Below are 16,150 nucleotides of genomic sequence, written 5' to 3' on the forward strand. Positions count from 1 at the left end.
ATTTATATATAAAAAAATCCGTCGATAATCAGTCAATAATGTCGCTTGTTAGGACGGGAGCGTAGTTTGAAGTTCGCGTGGGGTGTGCTCACACCCCAGTCATGCGTTCTAGGGTTAACGTGGTTTAGCATGGCAACGTTGTATCGTCGCGATCCACCCTCCTTAAGGAGTTTTGGTACAGAAGTCTAAATATTAAGAAATTGATCATATTTCATCAACATATCAAGTGCGAAAAGACAAATTTTTTCAAAATTTTCTTCTACTTAGTTATCTAGAGTCGCGGCAGCGACTCTGAGACAAGTACATTTATAACAACAACATGACATGACGAGTTGCTGCCAGAGACTCTTTACCGGAGCGATAGCGTTTCCAATTGTTTTCGAAAATTTTCAAAATTTGTTTCTTTAATAATTAATTAACTATAGTATTCCAGAGAATATTATAAGTTAACGTATTTTTTATTTATTTTTTTTTCTTTCGATCGCGACCTCTTCGAACTCTGTAGCTTAACGCGTTGAAGAGATATTAATTATTTATTTTCGAGTAATTACGCATTAAAGCAGATTTCTTATGCCCGAAATGTATACCTATATATATGGAAACGCTATGCTTGTACACGTGAACTTTAGCGATCAATTGCTCGATAACTGTGTAGAAGAAAAATCTTTAAAAATGTGTATTGTCAAATTTGGCACTAAAGAATATGTTGACCAAATTTCATAAAATTCTGAGCTTTTTGTAATTTTTTATGTTTTTAGCATGGTTTAGCATGGCAACGTTGTATCGTCGCGATCCACCCTCCTTAAGGGGAAAAATGCAAATGGACGACGCTGAAGTTTGCAACGTTCGAGTCCAACGAAATGAATGAAAAGACATTTTTAATTCACGAATTATTATTTATTTAACGAAATATCGGTGCAGCTTGAAAAACTACGAATTTCAAATTCGACAGGTAAAAAAATTGGAGAATTACTGGAATCATTAGGGGTTTTTTGACATCATTTCGTTGGACTCGAAAGTTGCAAACTTCAGCGTAATTGCAAATGCTTTGGTAACGGAGACGAAGAGCCGAGAAATTTTATTGCGTTTCACGTGGACGCGAGCCTCAAGAACCGATTTCGGTTCGTTTGCCTGGGACGTTTTTCCCGGGGGCCACAAATTGCAGGACGTTTTCAAAGTTCTCGGTTGCAAAACTCGGTTGCCACAAAAGACCGGCAACACCAACGTTTTCCAGCTTCGCTTATTCAACATATTTAAAGACGGTTATTTAGACTCGTACAATGAATAGTCGATAAAGAGGAGAAAAATGACAAGTTCGAGGAGGCGATTGTCGCGGGCAAGGAGGTTACTTTATTGAAGCTGAATAAACACGGTGCGGTCATCGGCAGCTCGAATCTGCGAGCAACACAACGAGAGTGAGGCAACAGTTGTACCGTTATATTCCGTGCAGCGATGATACAGAGTCGAGGAGAAAGGACGCGGTTTTGTATCACTATTTACGCGCTGGCAGTGCCGAGTATTTTCGTATTCTGTAATCGTCGAAACTTTCGAGTTTGCATACAAACTGCTTTCCTTCTCCCCGAGCCCGTTCAATCTCGATGGATAATTTTAACGTTCAAAAAAAACGTCCCCATTTTTCCGAAGAGAAAAAATATTTTTCCACGATTTTTAAAAAAAATCTCGCCCCCCGAACGCTTTCCTGCGATCCATGAACGGTGACGTTCCTCCCCCAATGCATTTGCCACGTTGTACGTACGTGTCTTCCCGAGCATGCGAGCACCACCGATACGGCTTCTCGGATTGCTCCTGTTTCCACAACAATCGGTGAAATGAAATTAGGGAAAACAATATGGAGAACGAAGAATCGATTTATTTCGACGACAAAACGACGATATTTCTGTTAAATTTGATGGAAATGCGATCCGCATAGGCCTGATATTCTCACTCTATACGTTCACACATATATTCCGGTCCAATGTACGACGCTGAAGTTCGCAACGTTCGAGTCCAACGAAATATGAGCGAAAAGAAGATTTGTGATTCGCCCATTATTTATTTCACGAATCACTGGTGTAGATTTAAAAACTACGAATTGCAAATTCGGCAGGGAACAAAATTGGAAATTTACTGGAATCATTGGAGAGTTTTTTCGCATAATTTCGTTGGGCTCGAACGTTAAAAACTTCAGGTTGACTGAATTTTCGACAGAAATGACAGTTATTCACGGCGCAATTACGTTGAACTGAAAAATAAAAAAGAAATGAAAAAGCTTGAGATGTTGAAAAATGTTTACGAAGAAAAAAAAACGTTCAGCCTCGGAACTCACTCGCCAGTGTTAGCTGTTAATGTTTTCGTCTGTCAACGACACATGTCGGTAGCGTTGGCCACACCTAATTATTTCCGGCTCGTCTTGAAATATGTAAACATTGTCGAACCGCGTGCCATCAATTTCCCGATTTTTATTTCTTCAGAGCTCCGGACGAGTGCGGTTTATTTACAAAAATTTTTTGTGGCCTGAAAGTAGCTTTGTTCTGCCGAATTTGGGTGCATTATAATTGCACGCAAATGCAAAAAGCAGGGTTTTATTTTTCCGCATTTTTTTATCACGGATTAGTAGTATTATCGTTATTACAAACATCCGAAGTTGTGGTGAAGAAATTCGAGTTTTTCTCGGAGAAATGGCTGTCAACAAAGCGTTTTAAAAATAGGGTCTGAAATGTCTGAAAATTGGAATAAATATTGACGCGTTTCCGAGGAATACGCTTGAATAATTTTCAAACGAAAATCTGGTTAAATTTGGTGTCAATTGTTTTGCATTGGAATGGGCCGTCGTTTATTATTTTGACAGTTAGATTGTTCGTAGATTTACATTGAAAAATGGATGATCAAAAGTTGGTGTGAAAGCGAGAGAATAATGTGTCGATATAAAACGAGAAAGAATGCTTACCGTTCCGCGAAACGTCGAGCTCCACGAGGTTCTCGAAATTTTGAATGTCGGGAGGCAGCCGGTGAATCTCATTGTCACTGAGACCGAGTTTTCTGAGCCTCTGAAGTCTGAAGAAATTCTAAAAATTCCCGACAAAGCAAAGTCTCTGAGTTATGATCGGATGTACAGAGAAAAGGAAGAAAATCGTTTGAGGAACGAATAAACATAGAAAGAACAAACATTTGTAGCGAACGTCGAAACGCGGGGACAGATACGACAGCGTGCATTGGTACAACACGTACATGCCTGCACCATCGTATATGTCGAAAAAAAAAAGTGATGCTCCTTGAGCAGAAAAAAAAAGAACGAAATTGAGCCGGTATTGTAAGTCATTGAAAGACGGAAAAAAGTGAAATTTACGATGCTTCGAGTGAACGAAAGAAAACAAAAGGAAAAAAAAAGTATTTTTTTACCTTGGGTAGATCTCTGATGTGATTGGCGTCGAGTAAAAGTTCCTCGAGGCTACGTGAGTAACGTAGTATGTCGTCGGGTACGCTCGGTAACGAGCAGTGACGCTTGTCAACCGACTCAACCTGCCTGTTACACCCTTTAAAAATCGGAATGCAGCGAAACATTGTACACCTCCTTGTATTTTATCGAAAAACGACGTAAAACGAACAAAAAAAGCCACGAGTTTTCTAACCCGCGCGCACGCACGCACGCACGCACACACACACACACACACGCACGCACGCACACACACACGGCACAACACGCGGTACGCACACACTCGCGCACCAACACTCTCAGCACCAAGGCATAATGCGATCTCTCACGCTCTTGTTATTTACTCTAAGACAGCTCCGAGCGTTATTTCAATATAATCATTTTGTTATTTCTTTCTTTCTTTTCTTAGGCTGTGCCTTTTTCTTCGTTCCTTTATATTATTGCACAAATAATTGATTGTTTCGGTCGTTCTATTATCCAGAATTGCAGGGGGCTTGTTTCCTCGTCACTTTGGCCAAAATCGCGGAGCACAAGGGATCACAAACATATAGAATCCGTGGCACGATACACACTTTCACGCCCTGCTCGGCTTTAAACGCGCTCACGCCGCTCACGGTTCTCTCGGCTTCTCCACCTCGGAAACTCTGACGTCATCACGCCAAATTATATATGTATATACGATTAGACTCGTTTTTTTCCCCCTCTCTCTCTCTCTTTCTGACCCGCTGTACGCTTGAATACGAACAAGGCGAACGCAGCGCACCACGAACTGTTCTCGACAGTGGCGAACCACTACTATACGTTTTTACTACCAATCACTCCCACCCCGATCATTCCTCACTACGCTTTTGTCCCCACCATTAGCCTATTTCTTCCCCTCAGAGACCACACTAACGTCATCTTCATCATACCAAACGATCTTTTTCACAACCACGTTATAGGGAAAAAGCATCTGTCGATAACTAACCGACAGAGTTACTCTCGACATGTCGGTAATCGATGTTGCCAATTCCCATCTTTCTTTATATTATTGCAATTATTACGTTATTTTTACTCAATCCATTCTCACTTCTGAGATTCACGGCCGCTCTGACACGCGAAATGGTCAAACTCGCCCGTTTCGACATTAGTTCTTCCTATGCTTTTATGAATAGAGAAAATTGCTAGTTCAACAGTTTCACTTTGAATGATAACGCAAAACAAATACCCTTAGTTGGACAGTTTCTGGGACTTAATGAACAAAAATTGTTCTTCTCTCAACCTGACATTAGAAATTCATTTGACAATATTCTCTTTTAAGGATAAACTCCTTAAAATTCAGTGTTACAGGAATAACGATCCTCACACATTTCATTAATTATGATCCAAATTTTTTTTAACGTGAATTAAAATTTCTGAAAATTGCGACAGACATTTCAGTTTATAACGAAATAGACCTTTCACTTTTTCTTAAATAACGGCTGCTCGTTCGAAGGTGTATTAACATTAAAAAATATATTTGTCATATTTTACACATCCGTGCTTTTCATCACTTCAGACAATCTCTCCAATTGAACAATGAGTTCGCAATGTTTTGTATGAGGAAACATATCAACTGGTACAGCTTTGACGGCTACCAAAGGTTCGCCTTGATAGAGTTTAGAACTCGGTCTTGCCAAATCAACGAGATTTCTTACTGCAGCTTTTGGATCACAAGAAATGTAAATGACTTTCCGAAGCTTCTTTGCTTTCCGTAACGCCAGCAGAGCTCTTTGGTCTGAAAAAAACGTTGATCAGTTGGACACTTTTTGAACTGCGGAAGACCGATATTATTATTCAATAAGAATATACTCACGTAAACCCGCTCGCGGTGGATCTACGATAGCAATAATGTCTGGTTTTGTTGTGCGATGAATCACCGGTATCAAAATATCTTCTGCTTTGCCGATGAAAAATTCACAATTCGTAATTCCATTTTTCACGACATTTACCTTGGCGTCTTTGATCGCATCGCCGATCATTTCCAATCCCAATACTTCGCCGCAATGCTGTGAAAAATAAGCGCAGTTACGTAATCGAACGAAGGTTTAATTAACCGAAATTCCCATTTTCCAATCGCTTAATTTAGTTTTATGCAGTTTTATTTCTATACGATTCAAAATAACGAAGTACGTTTGTCAACTTCAAAGGTAAATATAATTGAGATTTGTGACAGACCTTGGCAAAACAAAGACCAATAGTTCCAGTGCCGCAACAAACATCGAGCAGCGCTGTTTCTTCATTTGGTTCTGCCAGATCGATAGCAGCTTTATACAAAACTTCAGCTCCGCACGTATTCACTTGGAAAAAGGCTTGTGGGGAAACGCGAAAAGTCATGCCAAGCAATGATTCTTCTATGTGTTCGGAGCCACTCAAATGTTCGATCGTGCCACCACCTTCTCCACCGGTTTCTCTAAAATTTAACCATATAAAGATAAATAATGTCTTCGATCTCTCGACAATTCATAATAAAAAAAATGAAAATGTACAAACTTTTTGCCTATTGTCTGGAAGTAAAGTGATGTAACTTGGGCTCGTTTGCCATTTCCCGTTTCGAAGAAATCACGAATTTCGTTTTTGAGCTTGCTCAAATCTTCGGTTTTTAGATCCTGTGGATTTATTCCTACTATCAACATCAAATGATCCAGCCGAGTGGTACGCGCTGTTATTTGCCTCCAATATCCGCTGTGATCCACCGGATTGAAGACTGTCAATTCAGAAGTTCTTATGAATTCTTCTAGTATCTATAAATTCGTATCTCTTAATTAATGGAGTTCTCGTTTATTCGATTATTTCTGAAGGAAACAGAGTATCATACTTTCACCGCTGATTTCATTCTTTCGGGAATGTGGCAAAGCTCGTCTATCGGTCCCACTGCCGTGGATCCGGCAGCGTAGCTCGACAATCTGAATCCAATCATAATTTGATTTCCATCCCAACTTTTTCCTGTGCAAATCATAAGATTATTTGATTTGATGAAAAATTGACATATCAATGATATTTGTAAAAGATGTTTAATTGATAAAAATTATCTAGGAGAAAACATGATTGAATAAGAAGGAATAAAACATTATATTTACCGACAGTGAATTCACATTTGTTTCTATATCCGTCTGTAACATCGGCACTTAAAATTGGTAAAAGTTTACAGGGTAAACCTTGAAATGAAGATTTTTGCTGATCCACCCACTGGGATAACCCTTTATTTTCTCTGAGTAGTTCTTGCCCCATTCTCATCAAAACTGATTTGATATCTTTTACTTTTATCTCCAACTGGAAAACAATTTTTTATTTTTCGTTAATTCATTAAAAATGAAACAGTGAAAATCATGGGATACGAGTTAAAATAAATCACTCGCTATGAAAATGAAGTAAAAGAATTGTGTCTTAAAAGATTACACTCCAAAGCACAACATTTTTAAAATAATGAAATTCTTACCTGATTCTGATATGGAACATTCCACAAAGGAGTAGTGCTGTTTTTAACTCTTTCCGCAGGTGTCAAAGTTTCCTCATCCTCTTCTGTTTTTAATCGCTTGGACGAGTTTTCTCTAGCTTCATTTCTCCTCTTGATGAAAGGATCTGGTGCTGGTTTAGCTGCCTATTGAAAAGATTAGTAGAGAATCGTAGTAGTAAATGAATAAATAACCAAGATTTGTGATGAGTGAAAACGAAAATGTACCTGTGCGGTTAGTTTGGAATTTTTCCAAGTCAAACCGTTGATAATTGTAATTGCGTGTTCTCGAGATTCTTCACTACGAAAACACACATAAACCCATCCACTCCCACGCTTAGGAGGTTTTACTTTGTTCGTACCGAGCTCGAGTTTGTCATTCAAAAATTTTTTCAGCTCGCCGATACCATAATATTTTGGTAAACCACGAATTTCGATCTTGTATTTTTCGGATGTGAAATCTTTACGATCGAGATATGCATAAGGATCTTTAACTCCACATTCTTTACTTTTATTTAAATCTTCTACGATGGAGACTCCTGCCATTTTCAAAATAATGCGTGTTTCAACAAGTAAACAATGAACCTCAAAAGCGACCGTGTACGAAAGTACGAACATGTGGACTGTGTCAAACATAACCTCGTTTGATCATACGTTTTTGCTGATCGTAGGATACATGGATTGGTTTGGATTGGTTGATTAGCAGCATTGCAGTCTTCCCATAGGTGGAGATGGTTTTTAGTCAACGGAAAAGTGTATTCGTACATAACAGCGTAGGTTTGTTCGTAACCTGTCACTTCAATAAAGATACCCGTTGACCGGGTACGTTGGTACGGCGGAACCAAGAGGCCAAAGGGGTCACCTCTACCGTCGAGGCTGCTCCAAAAAGTCATGAAGATACTACTGAATTCATCAACGGTTTCAGCGGTATTAGGGAGACTAGAGTAAAGCCGTATACTCTAATTATGCCGTATGCCGTTGCACAAACGATGGCATTTTTTATTCGCGGTAGAAAATGTGAAGATGTACTTTCGTATAAAGCGTACGCACAAATCGAACCGAATGTAAGGAAGAAAAAGATCGGCGACTTAGCAAAAAGTACAGATAACATTTTGACGATTTTTGCTGGTATACTAAATGATTACGCTGTTAACATAAGGTTGTTCCGTACTCGAAATAACGATACAATAACGTTATAAAGAAATATCACGACGATACGTTTTGGCGATCTTTCAAAAACGACTGAAAATTCACATTTATTTTGAGTTGTGCAGCAGGGCTGTTTATATTATTCGAATCTTGACAGAATAAATAAAGGAATTTTCCCAAAACTTGAGTTCTTAACGAGTCTTAAGACTTAAAACAATTTTTTTTCTCCATCAGCCTTCTTATTTCACTGCCAATTGATTTATCCATTATTTATTGGATTACAATTATAATACGAAGCGAAATCAACAATTGTCACGTACGAAAACTGGTCCTTGAAACAATGACTAACCATTTCAAGAAGCTTTTCATTGTTTCCTGTCTCCAAGAAAATTTTCTTAAAGTGGTTACTTCAATGGAAATAATTATGAAACACAATTTGAACAATAACGAAAAGGCAATTTTACAGCGCGCGTGTATTTCCGAGTATTGATAAAAACATGTTATATACTCGATTGGAAATAATCGCAATGCCATGTTCTAGAGGTTTCGGTCTTTATTTAGAAGCAAACTTGTCCAACATATGCGAGGCGAAATTCAAGAAACTTCAATTGATATTCTTCAATCCGTGGAAAAAATGGAGAAGCTAATGACAGAGGTAAGCCCTCTTTTCAGTATTAAGGTGCACAGCTGACAACAATTAAGTGAATCCGTCAACGTCTGCCAAACTTTCATTGCCCAATATCCGAAAGTTTTCCTTTAAAATTTAGCACTTTTTCAGGTTTCCATTAGATAATGATCACCAATAATCATTGCTGGGAAACATGAAGTTTAGTAGCGATAATATATATTGTGAAAAATGATAGAGCAGGCAACGGATTGTTTCCTATTTCCAATAACAATCTTTCTGGAAATATTAGTGCTTTAGTTGAGATCATTTTGAAATATTGTTCAGAACAATAGCAGAAAAACTGGACAAACTAATTAAAAATATTATTGTTTTGTAGTGCACATGTGTTTCCAAATAAAAACTTATGCTCGTTAATATTCAATGCCACCTTCTAGAGGTTTCGATCTGTGAGAGATTATTTGAAATATTGTTCAGAACAATAGCAGAAAAACTGGACAAACGAATTAAAAATATTATCGTTTTGTAGTGCACATGTATTTCCAAATAAAAACTTATGCTTATTGTTAATATTCAATGCCACCTTCTAGAGGTTTCGATCTGCGAGGGCATACATAAAGCGAAATTTCGAGGATTTACGTTAGTATTAATTTAAGCAACGCAGATTAACAGTTGCATCATAAAAATATTTAAAAACTAAATGATTTTTAATACGCATATTCGATTATTTTTACTCTGATCCCATAAGAGCTGATTTTATCGATTAATTTCGATCAATTTGTTACCATACAAATTTTTCTTATTTTATATTATTAAGTGAAATGAATATGTGGGACGAGATTCCATTTATAGACGAAGATGAGCCGATTGCTAGCCGTTCGTCAGGAATCAAAAGGTTGTGATATTATTTTTATTTGACAACTTATTTTTGGCTTTTTCTAAGTGCATTGGGTCCATTATTAACCAAATTATCATTGTGCCTATTAAGTTGTTCCAATTCCCGAACCTCAACGTTACTTTCGACTCTGAACTAACCATACGATCAAAAAATTTCCAGTCCAAGTAGATGCTCTTTATTAATGAATTTTTTTTTAAATTTCACGTGCAAACACTTTACGTCGATGAGTTTGGATTCAAAGGTTCCAGTTATCAAACAATTTTGTTTATTTGAGAATAGCGTTGTATCAACAATTTTGTGTTAATCTTAATCAACATCAATTTCTTTATCGATTATCCATGTCTCTTTTTTACAAATTCGTTCATTCTCGCATTTCATCTCTTTTTATTTGATGCATTGCATTGCAGAAAACGAGAAACACCTTACGATGCTACACTGATAGTAGAGCGAGAAAAATGGGAAAGATGGCTAAGTAACTGGTCGTTTTTTGCAAAGAAACATGGAAAAGAGATAACAAAAAGTTGCAGAAAAGGAATACCATCTTTAGTGAGGGGACGAGCATGGCTACATCTTTCCGGCGGTCAGTCCCTTTTGGAGAACAATCCTCCAAATCAATTCAAAGCGTTGTTGAAGCAAGCAGTCGAAAATCCGGCAGTCACCAGAAATATACAAAAAGATCTGCACGCACAGTGGCCATTTTATGAGTCTTCTGCTGGCAGTGGACCTGACCCACGAGAACTTTTTTCTGTTTTGCGGACTTATGCTGTTTTCAATGGCAAGCTCAAATATCATGAGGGCCAGGGATCGATCGCTGCTTTTCTTCTCATACACATGCCCATTGACCAATCCTATTATTGCTTCATCAGCATTTGCGATAAGTATGTCTGCAAATATAACAGTGGTGAGGAAGCTGTTCAACGGGATGGAGATATCTTGATGGAGTGTCTACGATACGTCTCACCGATTGCCTACTCCCATCTCGTTAGTATTCTACCATCTTGAAACAGTTGATCAGACCCTAAAATTTTCATTAAAACTCACCCATATACACTGAATTAGTGAAAATATTACAAGAAAAAAATTTTTTTTTACTGCAATTTCAATCCAATGCACCTTCGCTACTTCTTTTAAGAAGACGAAAATTTAAATTCTTCTAAAATTTCTTCTTTTTTCATATTTCTTTAAATTTTCATTTTTTTCATTCCTTTTTTTTCTTCCCTTTTGATTTTTCTTTCTAACTTTAAAGTCATGGTTGAAATATTATAATTCTAATGAAAGTTTTACATTTTTTTGTTACAACTTTTACATTCGTATTTGAAATAGATCATTGGACATCAAAATTGATTGCTATGAATTTTACAAAATGTTTTTGCAAATTGAGAATATATGCGGATTCCCACAATAAAAGTTCAAATGCAATTCCTCCGGTGAATTGGGTGGTAACGAGTGGCAGCATTCAATCAACTGCAATAGCAAGTTATTTTCTTTTTCATTTTTTTATTTATCATTTCTTATTTTGCAGAAAAGATTCGAAATTCTACCGAAATTTTTCATAAGTGATTGGTTCACGGGCTTATACACGCGAACGCTGCCACTGAAAAGTTTGCGTCGTGTCTGGGACATGTTTCTCTGCGAGGGAGCCAGCGTGATCTTCAAAGTTGCACTCGCATTGATGAAAGGTTGCCTCGGAACTGAAGCATTGACACAAAGTTATCCTACGATGGGCGAAACTATCAGAGTGTTAAGAAATCTGCCTGATGACGTGATCAATGAAAAGGCTCTGGTGTCTGAGGTATGAATGTTTACAAAAATTTGTATTCTCCAAAAAAAACCAGACAAAGAATTGCAAGACAAAGCAAAAAAGTAGTGATTAGGCTTTGAATTAATCAACGAAAATTCGTATTAAAAATTTACTAGAAAATTATTGAACTGAAGAAAAAAATTGTGCGACACAATTGTAAAATAATTATTGCACAGATTGAAAAGTTGAACCCGACGTTAAATTTGAAAACGAAAGAAGAAGAAAAATGGAAACAGTGGCTAAGCATTTGGCCGTTTTATCAAGAAACCCATGGAGAAGAAATAAAAGAAAGTTGCAGACAAGGAATACCAGAATCAGTGAGAGCACAAGCGTGGTTGTATTTCTCTGGAGGTCAGTTGCTCATGAAGGCAAAACCAAAACTGTTTCAGCTGTTAGTAAAGAAAGCCGGAGATCCGAAAGTCATTGAGGATATAAGAAAGGATCTTCCCAGACAATCTCGATATCTTGCAAAGATATCGCACAACCTACTCGGAGAAAAAAATCTTTTTGAAATATTAAAGGGTTATTCCAATTACAACTCGCAAATCGGGTATTTTCAAGCCCAAGCACCCATCGCCTCTTTTCTTCTTACGCAAATGACCTCCACTGAAGCTTTCTGCTGCTTCACTGTTATCTGTGAAAAGTATCTCAATGACTATGCTTTCTCAAACCCAGCGATCTTCGAACTAGATGGATCTATATTAATGAATCTTTTAAAAAAAGTTTCAATTACCGCCTACTCTCATCTGGTTAGTACTGTGTTTTTTACCATCTCTAAACAATCAATTAGCCCAGAATACTCTTATCACAATTGACTTGGGTAAATCATTGAAAAAAAAGTGTTTATTGTTTCGAATCGGTTCCAAATTTTTCTATAGTTCATCTTATGAATCAGCAATGATACATCATCCCTTTCGAGAGACTAAGATTCATCCGCTTCCTTAATATCATAAGGAAAACTCACTATTAGTGATTATAAAAGTCATATTTAAATAATTGCAGCTGTTTTGAGATGAAGCTCAAATTCATAACAATTAACAAAAGTACAGAATAGCTCCAGCAATGTGTCAACGAAACTTAGTCAAGAAATTATGGAATTTGTTTAATCTGTGATAAAAATAGCATCAAAGTATGTTGTGTAAAGAACTATTTTTCTTCATTATTTATCATTTGAATTTCGTCTGATTTTTATTCTGTAGGTAGACCAAGAGGTTGTGCCGGACATATTCATAACCGTTATGGCTACATGGTTCACGGGTTTGTATACACGAACGTTGCCATACAAAAGTGCAATTCGTGTCTGGGACATGTTTCTCTGTGAGGGAAACATTGTTATTTTTAAAGTTGCAGTTGTATTGATAAAGAATTGCCTTGGAACTGAGGCATTGACAAAACGTTATGCTACAAAGGTGGATATTTTCCAAGTATTACAAAATCCACCTGATCACATCGTCGAGGAAAATGCTCTAGTTTCTGAGGTACGTCTTCACAAGGATTTGTACTTTTTCAGGAAAAGATGCAGATTAAAAAATGATTGTAATGTAAGCCAATGAAAAAAAAAAGAACTGAGTGTGATAACTGATAAACAATAATCACACAGATTCAGAAATTGGATTTTGACGACGCATATGAGGATTATGCAGAAATCAGGGATAAAGAAGCACCAACATTAAGAGAGCAACCTATCTGGTGAAAAAGCTTGTTACGTCCAATTCAATGTGAATTAAAAATAAAGTTATCAGTGCATCATTGATCATTTTTTCATTTTCCTGCACCCTGGCGGCTTGATCAATTTCTTGAGAATTGAAATGAGTATTTTACCACATGAAAAAATTTTAAAAAACAGAATTAATGTTTTTTTATACTACAAAAGCAGAGTTCGCTAACATCTCCACCTTAATGAAGGAAGAAGGAGGAGAATGTCTCTGAGAAGTCAAAAAAAACACTAGTTATTAATTGTACCGATGATTTTTATTGTCTTACCCGATTTATTATTGCCCTTCGAAAATTATGAATATAATATTCAACCAACGAAACGATATAGTTCAAAACATATTACCATTTACGTCGTTTAGAAGAAAAATTAAATTCTTGCTATCATGAAATGTTTAACGACATTCCGAATTCCGATATCACCATGAGATTGCCAAGTTGCCAAGACTATCGAATATTTATGTCAATTTCTGAAGTTATGGAATGTGTGGAATTACCGCAAGCGTTTCTTTGTCAGATAAAGAAAAGAAGGAGAATTAAGTGATATAGAAAATGTCACCTTTTCAATTGATTTTTTGTAAAAATGGTAAACCGTTATAATTGATCACCGAAGAATATTTGTAAAAAAAATTAATCTGATAACGGAAGAAGAAATTCAATGAAGGTTAAAGTGTCTTTAGCTCTCGAGTTTACAGACCTTCTACGACTACGTTTACACGGCCCTCTTATTCCGGTTTTGTATATACAGACGGGTATATTTATATATATCGACAGATATGCATTTTGTATATCTATATTGATATAACTAAACCGGAATAAGAGGGCCGTGTAAACGTGGTCTATGACCCTACCCTATACCACCTATACACCTGCAGCAACAGCAGCAGCCCCGTACGTAGAGTAGAGCAAAAGCAAAATCCCGCTAACTTCCCGTTCTTGCCCGGCGAGCGAGCTGCACTTGACACACTGGGCACTAGGCACTAGGTTCCCGCACACACTGGATGTATAGTTGAAAAAATAAAAAACCAAAGACCTGATATCGTAATCGCATAGAGAATTTTACTTAAGGAGGTTGAAGCGTATCTTATGTTAAAACAGCTTAAGACAGTATTAAACTTCTGGCGGGATATGCCGATGATTTACCGTCGTGAAATTGAGATATTTAGGGCGCGTTCAGGGAGTCGCTATTTGCGCTAAAAATACAAGATATAGTAATATCATTCAATGATAACGTTAGCGTTTGTAGCGCAAATAGCGACTCCCCGAACGTGCCCTTATTGTTGAAGTTACCAATTTTTTGAAAGCCTTCCATAAGAGCCCATGTTTAACCTTGTCATTTTCAACAATGAATATCTCGATTACCAGGCGGTGAAACCTCTCCAAATTTTTCACACATATATAATTAAGCGCTGTTCAAGAAGATTCACGTAAATTTTCAATTCATTAATTTGGAATAATAAAATCTAATCTATTTTTCGTATGATGTCCTATATACATATATCGCTTCAACTTCCTTAAAAACTCCAACCGCTTATCGGTCTCTTTGTCATAGATATATATATAAAAAATCGACGCTTGTCTTTAGTTAGAAAAAACAAAAAATCCGTGTAAAGTTCGATGTTTCGTGATTCGTGATGGAGTTAGATAGCGGGGAGAGCTGCTGCTCATATATCAGATATCAGCCGCTTTCAAGAACTTTCAAACTGTCACTGTTGGTCAAGATCACCAAGATTCTTCGAGAAAAAGCAATCGAGCCTAATAGTCCGGAACTTGTATATGAATTCATATGATTTTGAAAATTAAAACCCAATAACGGAAAATAATTTTTTTATTATTCAGAAAGAAGTTTGAGTAGCTGGGTTTTGACTGAAATTAGAATCCGGGTTTCAATGAGTTTTCAGCTAGCTCTCCGAACTCTAATTACATCCAAGAGTGATTCGATAATTATAAACAAAAGCTTGCTTGAACTTGATCTTGTCGCGACTGCGCGAACTTGATTGCGTTCATCCGTTCATGAGCGCTGCATAGAGCATTGATCATATGCATATGTTATTTACGTATATCAATTGTAACAACAAAAAACATTCGTAAACTTTCTCTTCAAACGTGGAATTGAATCCTCTCATGTTCTTCGACTTCGACAGTTCGCGTAGAATTGTTCCAATTACGTGAACTTGGGAGTAAGAGAGGAAAAAAATGTCGCGTGAAAGTTAGGTGGAAGGGGCAATACAAAAAATGAAGAATTCGAGTCGAGTGTAAATTTTGTAATCGACTGTACTCCATGTATACAACAAGAAAGATACTTCGAGAACGTTTCGAAACTGTATTATTAGTTACATTTGTCATTTTCCTTTATGTGCGTCTATATCCATGATGCTCTTTTATCAGTTGGAGGAAAACTCTGCACAATTAAATATGCCATATTGAAGTTTCCATGAAAAACTGAAGCTCAGGATTTTTTATTCTATAAAACAATAGTACTTGCGTAAATGTTGCCATTGTTCAATTATATAATAATAACCTATTCTCATTCTGAAACTCATTCGTGATCAGATTTTTTTATTATTCTGTTCTCACTTATTGTATAGGATTTGGATTATTCATATTCGAAATAATAAAAAAAACGATAACTAATTTTTTATAAACAGTTTAACGAGTGGAAATTTTTGATCAAGTAACTGATGATTATTGAAAAAACTGTCTCCTTATAAACTGACAAAGAATAAAAATGAAAATATTTACAGAAGTATTATTGATGTAGCGTCGACTCTGGAAAACTGCACGATAAATCGCAAGGGTTTCTACAAATAAATCAATGCAAAAATATATATATATAAATATATATGCTGCTATAGATATGTATATTGGCATCATGCTGTATAGTCGCAAATCCTCGAACATCAGGGTGGATAAATAATTCAGAAAATTACAAATAAATGTAAAAAATATACCCTACTTTATAGTAGCTAATAATATAATATAATAAAGCTGTTGGTATATGGGGTATAATATGGTAAAGAAAGGAAGAAAGAAAGGACAAACTTTTTGAAAGATTGTAC

General features: G+C 36.6%; 3 protein-coding genes and 2 long non-coding RNA genes across 17 annotated transcripts in view; 1 reads left to right on the forward strand and 4 right to left on the reverse strand.

Moving 5' to 3' along the window:
* scrib (scribble) overlaps positions 1-4,222 on the reverse strand; it is a 48,749-nt gene extending 44,527 nt beyond the window's left edge. For all 12 annotated transcript variants that reach the window (XR_006260072.1, XM_043412500.1, XM_043412503.1 and 9 more), the window contains exons 1-2: positions 3,400-4,222; positions 2,948-3,065 (exon numbers count right to left, since the gene is read on the reverse strand). Coding sequence is in view for 11 of the 12 variants with exons in the window: in XM_043412500.1 (XP_043268435.1) it covers positions 2,948-3,065; positions 3,400-3,561 (280 nt within the window). In the remaining variant the exon portion in view is untranslated. The remainder of the gene's footprint in view (positions 1-2,947; positions 3,066-3,399) is intronic.
* A 690-nt stretch (positions 4,223-4,912) lies between these two features.
* LOC122406173 (tRNA (uracil-5-)-methyltransferase homolog A-like) lies at positions 4,913-9,985 on the reverse strand. 2 transcript variants are annotated; one of them, XM_043411459.1, is made up of 9 exons: positions 8,077-9,985; positions 7,134-7,781; positions 6,891-7,052; positions 6,532-6,724; positions 6,270-6,397; positions 5,945-6,195; positions 5,630-5,864; positions 5,268-5,460; positions 4,913-5,189 (listed from the first exon to the last, which is right to left on the reverse strand). In XM_043411459.1, the coding sequence occupies exons 2-9, from the start codon at positions 7,539-7,541 to the stop codon at positions 4,942-4,944; spliced, it is 1,818 nt and encodes a 605-aa protein (XP_043267394.1). In that variant the 5' UTR covers positions 7,542-7,781; positions 8,077-9,985; the 3' UTR covers positions 4,913-4,941. The 2 variants fall into 2 exon arrangements, with proteins under 2 accessions (XP_043267394.1, XP_043267393.1); XM_043411458.1 differs by having other exon boundaries at positions 7,134-9,985.
* Positions 9,437-13,129, forward strand: LOC122406172 (ecotropic viral integration site 5 ortholog-like). Its single transcript, XM_043411457.1, has 6 exons — positions 9,437-9,574; positions 9,985-10,558; positions 11,100-11,369; positions 11,555-12,127; positions 12,578-12,856; positions 12,979-13,129. Exons 1-6 carry the CDS (start codon positions 9,501-9,503, stop codon positions 13,069-13,071), a joined length of 1,863 nt encoding a protein of 620 aa, XP_043267392.1. The 5' UTR covers positions 9,437-9,500; the 3' UTR covers positions 13,072-13,129.
* LOC122406174 (uncharacterized) lies at positions 13,036-14,350 on the reverse strand. The gene is made up of 2 exons (XR_006259928.1): positions 13,651-14,350; positions 13,036-13,561 (listed from the first exon to the last, which is right to left on the reverse strand). It is a non-coding gene; the product is annotated as an uncharacterized lncRNA (long non-coding RNA).
* Positions 14,351-14,595: 245 nt separating this feature from the next.
* Positions 14,596-16,062, reverse strand: LOC122405768 (uncharacterized). Its single transcript, XR_006259819.1, has 3 exons — positions 16,048-16,062; positions 15,834-15,892; positions 14,596-15,555 (listed from the first exon to the last, which is right to left on the reverse strand). It is a non-coding gene; the product is annotated as an uncharacterized lncRNA (long non-coding RNA).
* Positions 16,063-16,150: the final 88 nt, after the last annotated feature.

This window comes from Venturia canescens, chromosome 2 (assembly GCF_019457755.1).
Source record: "Venturia canescens isolate UGA chromosome 2, ASM1945775v1, whole genome shotgun sequence".
NCBI classification, from domain to species: domain Eukaryota; kingdom Metazoa; phylum Arthropoda; class Insecta; order Hymenoptera; family Ichneumonidae; genus Venturia; species Venturia canescens.

Bases quoted from the DNA above. Each gene is read 5' to 3' on its own strand.
- LOC122406173 (XM_043411459.1), bottom strand. From the start codon at position 7,541: ATGTTTGACACAGTCCACATGTTCGTACTTTCGTACACGGTCGCTTTT. The intron at 6,725-6,890 runs GTAAGAATTTCA...ATTGTTTTCCAG, and splicing joins ATGTTCCATATCAGAATCAG to TTGGAGATAAAAGTAAAAGA. The intron at 5,190-5,267 runs GTGAGTATATTC...CGTTTTTTTCAG, and splicing joins TCCACCGCGAGCGGGTTTAC to ACCAAAGAGCTCTGCTGGCG.
- LOC122406172 (XM_043411457.1), top strand. From the start codon at position 9,501: ATGAATATGTGGGACGAGATTCCATTTATAGACGAAGATGAGCCGATT. The intron at 10,559-11,099 runs GTTAGTATTCTA...CTTATTTTGCAG, and splicing joins CGATTGCCTACTCCCATCTC to AAAAGATTCGAAATTCTACC. The intron at 11,370-11,554 runs GTATGAATGTTT...ATTATTGCACAG, and splicing joins AAAAGGCTCTGGTGTCTGAG to ATTGAAAAGTTGAACCCGAC.